Below are 3,602 nucleotides of genomic sequence, written 5' to 3' on the forward strand. Positions count from 1 at the left end.
GGGATTTTTGGTGCACTCAGAAAAACCCTCGATTGCACCCGTTTCCTACCCAGTCCCTCTCCTAAAGCTTGTTGCAAGCAGTGTGGCCATGGGGATTTTTGGTGCATGCAGCAAAACCCTTGATTGCACCCGTTTCCTACCCAATCCCTCTCCTGAAGCTCGCTGCAAGCAAAGGGACCACGGGGATTTTTGGTGCATGCAGCAAAGACCCTCATTTCCACCCGTTTCCTACCCAATCCCTCTCCTGAAGCTTGCTGCAAGCAGAGGGGCTATGGGGATTTTTGGTGCACACGCACCGTCCAATTCCCGCTTCCTACCAAGTCCTGCGTCACCCCTTTAATGCCGACAGGACGTGCCGGAAAGCCAGGGCAGACAATGGCCCGGTGCGGCTTGCGGCAATCCCGCTCTTGGGGCCATTTCCCGGGGTTTTGGGTCRTGGTCATGGGCTTTGCAAAGAGCCGGGCAGAAGGGGCAAAACCCCGTGCACACTGCTGCATTTGGCCCCAGGAAGGTCCCACCTGGGGGCCGTTTTTTGGGGCGGCGCGATGGGTTTTGCAAGCTCCCGCTCGCGTCGCCCGCCGGCTCCTCTCCCACCGCACGGAGACCGAAATCCCCCCCCCACCCCCCAGGCCACAACCAAGCGCCGGCACGTTGCAGGTATTTTTGCTTTATTCAGACGCCCATGTGYGTTTGCGCGCGCGCGCGGCTCAGTAGCAGGTGATGTCGGCGTCGGCCAGGACCACCGAGACGTTGACGGAGGCAGGTTTACCCGAGGCCTTGTCCAGGCTCTTCTGCACGAAGGTGATGGGCAAGCCCTCGTGGCCCACCACGCAGGCGAAGGAGTCGCCCCGCTGCCAGTCGGTCCAGGGGACGCTCAGCTTGCTGTAGACCGTGTAGGMCCCGGCGTCCTCCTCGGGGCCGAAGACGGCGAAGCTCTTGGAGGGCACGGGGCGCTCCTGCTGGGTCCAGGTCACCAGGATGTCGCGGGGGGAGAAGCCCGTGGCCAGGCAGGTCAAGGTGGCYGTCTCCTCCAGGGCCAGCTCCTCCGCTGGCGGGGCGAAGACGTAGACGGAGGGCGCCCGCACGGGGTTGGCTGCGGGCCGGGTGGAAGAGAAGGTCAGGGCGGCGGCAAGGCCACCACTGCTCCGGTGGGGTGGCCTCCTCCGGTGAACTGGCCCAGTTGGCCCTTCCAGTAGGCTAGGCCCTTCCAGTAGACTGGCCCAGTTATCCCTTCCAGTAGACTAGACCCTTCCAGTAGACTGGCCCAGTTGAATTTCCCAGTAGACTAACTCCTTCCAGTAGACTAACTCCTTGCAGTAGACTGGTCCAGTTGACCCAGTAGACTAGACCCTTCCAGTAACTAGACCCTTTCAGTAGATGAGACCCTTCCAGTAGACAAGATCCTTCCAGTAGACTGGCCCAGTTGACCCTTCCAGTAGACTAGGCCCTTCAAGTAGACTAGACCCTTCCAGCGGACTGGTCCATCTGACTCTCCCGGTAGACAAGACCCCTCCAGTAGACTGTTCCAGTTGACTCTCCCAGTAGACTACACCTTTCCAGTAGACTGGCCCAGCTGACCCTTCTGGAAACTAGGCCCTTCAAGTAGACTAGACCCTTCCAGTAGACTGGCCTGGTTGACTCTCCCAGTAGACTAGACCCTTCCAGTAGACTGGCCCGGTTGACCCTTCTGGTAGACTAGACCCTTCCAGTAGACTAACCCAATCCAGCAGACTGGCCCGGTTGACTCTCCCAGTAGATTGACCCCTTCCAACAGACCGGTCCGGTCAACTCTCCCGGTAGCCCAGACTCTCCCAGCAGCCCACGCTCTCCAGCCAGCCCCGTCCAGCAGAGCAGCCTCTTCCAGCAGCCCCTCCCAGTTGGCCAGCCCAACCGCATCGACTCTTCCAGCCAACCGGCCTAGACCTGCTCTTCCCTTGCTGCAAACCCCGCCGTCCCCGGTGTGGGGGGCTCGGAGCRGGGCAGGGCGGCAAGGGGCGAGCTCCTACCTATGTCTTTCTTGGCGGATTTGGTGACGGGCACGGCGAGCTCGGGGCTGGCCACRGTGCAGGTGAAGGYCTCGCCGGAGTTCCACTCGTCGGCGCACACCTTCAGCACGCTGGTGAGGCGGTAGAGGCCGTTGTCCTGCCGCGTTGGCTGCCCGGGGACCACGTCCAAGGTGCCGGCCTTCTGCCGCTTCCAGGAGAAGGTGACGTCGCCGGGCACCTTGACATTGGACGCCACGCAGGTGATGCTGGCGTTCTGGCTGAGGAAGAGGTCCTCCAAGCTCGGGGGCTGCAGCTCCACTACCATCAAGGGGATATCTGGGCGGAGGGAGCAGCGTTGAGCRGGACGCCCGACCGGCACCGGATTTTCGCCGTCCCGGCGCTCCTCGCGCCCCCGAACGCCCTTCCGTTTTGCAGGTGGAGCTTTAAACATTCAYGTTTTCCCTGTCCTCTCTCTATCCCCCGTCGGGGGGAAAAAAGCCAAAAAGCATCGCAACAGTCTYCCCGGGTGCAGCATGGACGGCGCCTAGACCGTAGCGCGTTGATACCTACCGCAGCAGGCATTGGCGGGCTGCTTTTCAAGAAAGTCTCTAGCGCATGGCTTTTGCAAGGTGGGGGGTTTTTTTTGCAGCTGAAGGTCGCTTAGTCCAGCCACTTCCTTAATACGCGCTTTCGGTCTTCTGCTTTGTCTCCGAAGCTCTTTTCTTAGAGCTCTCGTCACCCCTCTGCCCTTGATTTCCGCCGCGCTCCTGGAGYCGGGCGCTCGCTGGGCCGAGCATGCATCACCGCACGCGCTCGTGGGAGGCGAGGCTCGGCCGTGCGTTCGTGCATCCGCTAACCCGGCCGTGCCTCCATCCATCCACCAGCCCATCCATCCATGTGTTCATGCATGCATGCATCCATCCAGGTGTTCATCCAGGCATCCATGTATGCGTGCATGCATCCATACACGTGTTCATCCACGCATGCATCCGTATATTCATCCATGTGTTCATGCATCCATCCACGCATTCAACTCACGCACCCGCTCATCCATCCTTGCATCTGTCCACGACCTCTAGCAAACCGCGGCTTCCCCCTCGCACCGTGCCGGGGCCGCGTTCCCCCCCCCTTGGACCCTCACCTGGGCAGGAGTTGCTGATGGTGCGCAGGACGGGCTCCTTCAGCGACGTGTGGGTCACTCGGCAAGCGAACTCGATGCCCCGGTCCCAGCTTTGCCGGCTGACATTGACCTGGCTCGACTGCATGGCGTAGTTGTCGGAGCACTTATCGCAGCTGTAGTCCTCCCGGGTCACCGACATCTCCTCGCGGTTCTGCAGCCACTGCACCGTGGCCGCGCCGTCTGGGAGCCCCTCGATGAGGCAGAGCAGCAGGACCTTATCGCTCGAGTCATCGTTGTTCAAATAGCTCAGGAGTTTTACCTGCACGGGAGGCGGCACGGGGCAAATGTCTGCAGAGAAACAAGACGGGGAAAGAACTGTAGTGATCAACCACGACATTGTGCAATGCTGGGGGCAAGGCCAGGAGCAACTCTAGCCTGTCTAGGAGTCAACCAAGACGTCGTGCAATGCTGGGGGCAAGGCCAGGAGCAACTCTAGC

The 3,602-nt window shown here is 61.0% G+C and overlaps 1 gene segment (V, D, J or C); it reads right to left on the reverse strand.

The window, feature by feature from the left end:
• Window positions 1-658: 658 nt before the first annotated feature.
• On the reverse strand, window positions 659-3,517 carry LOC112962117. The segment is given in 3 exon segments: window positions 659-1,093; window positions 2,007-2,321; window positions 3,127-3,517. Coding segments are annotated over 3 exon segments (1,077 nt in total).
• Between the last annotated feature and the right edge of the window lie 85 nt (window positions 3,518-3,602).

This window comes from Apteryx rowi, unplaced genomic scaffold (assembly GCF_003343035.1).
Source record: "Apteryx rowi isolate R43461 unplaced genomic scaffold, aptRow1 scaffold_1414, whole genome shotgun sequence".
NCBI classification, from domain to species: Eukaryota; Metazoa; Chordata; class Aves; order Apterygiformes; family Apterygidae; genus Apteryx; species Apteryx rowi.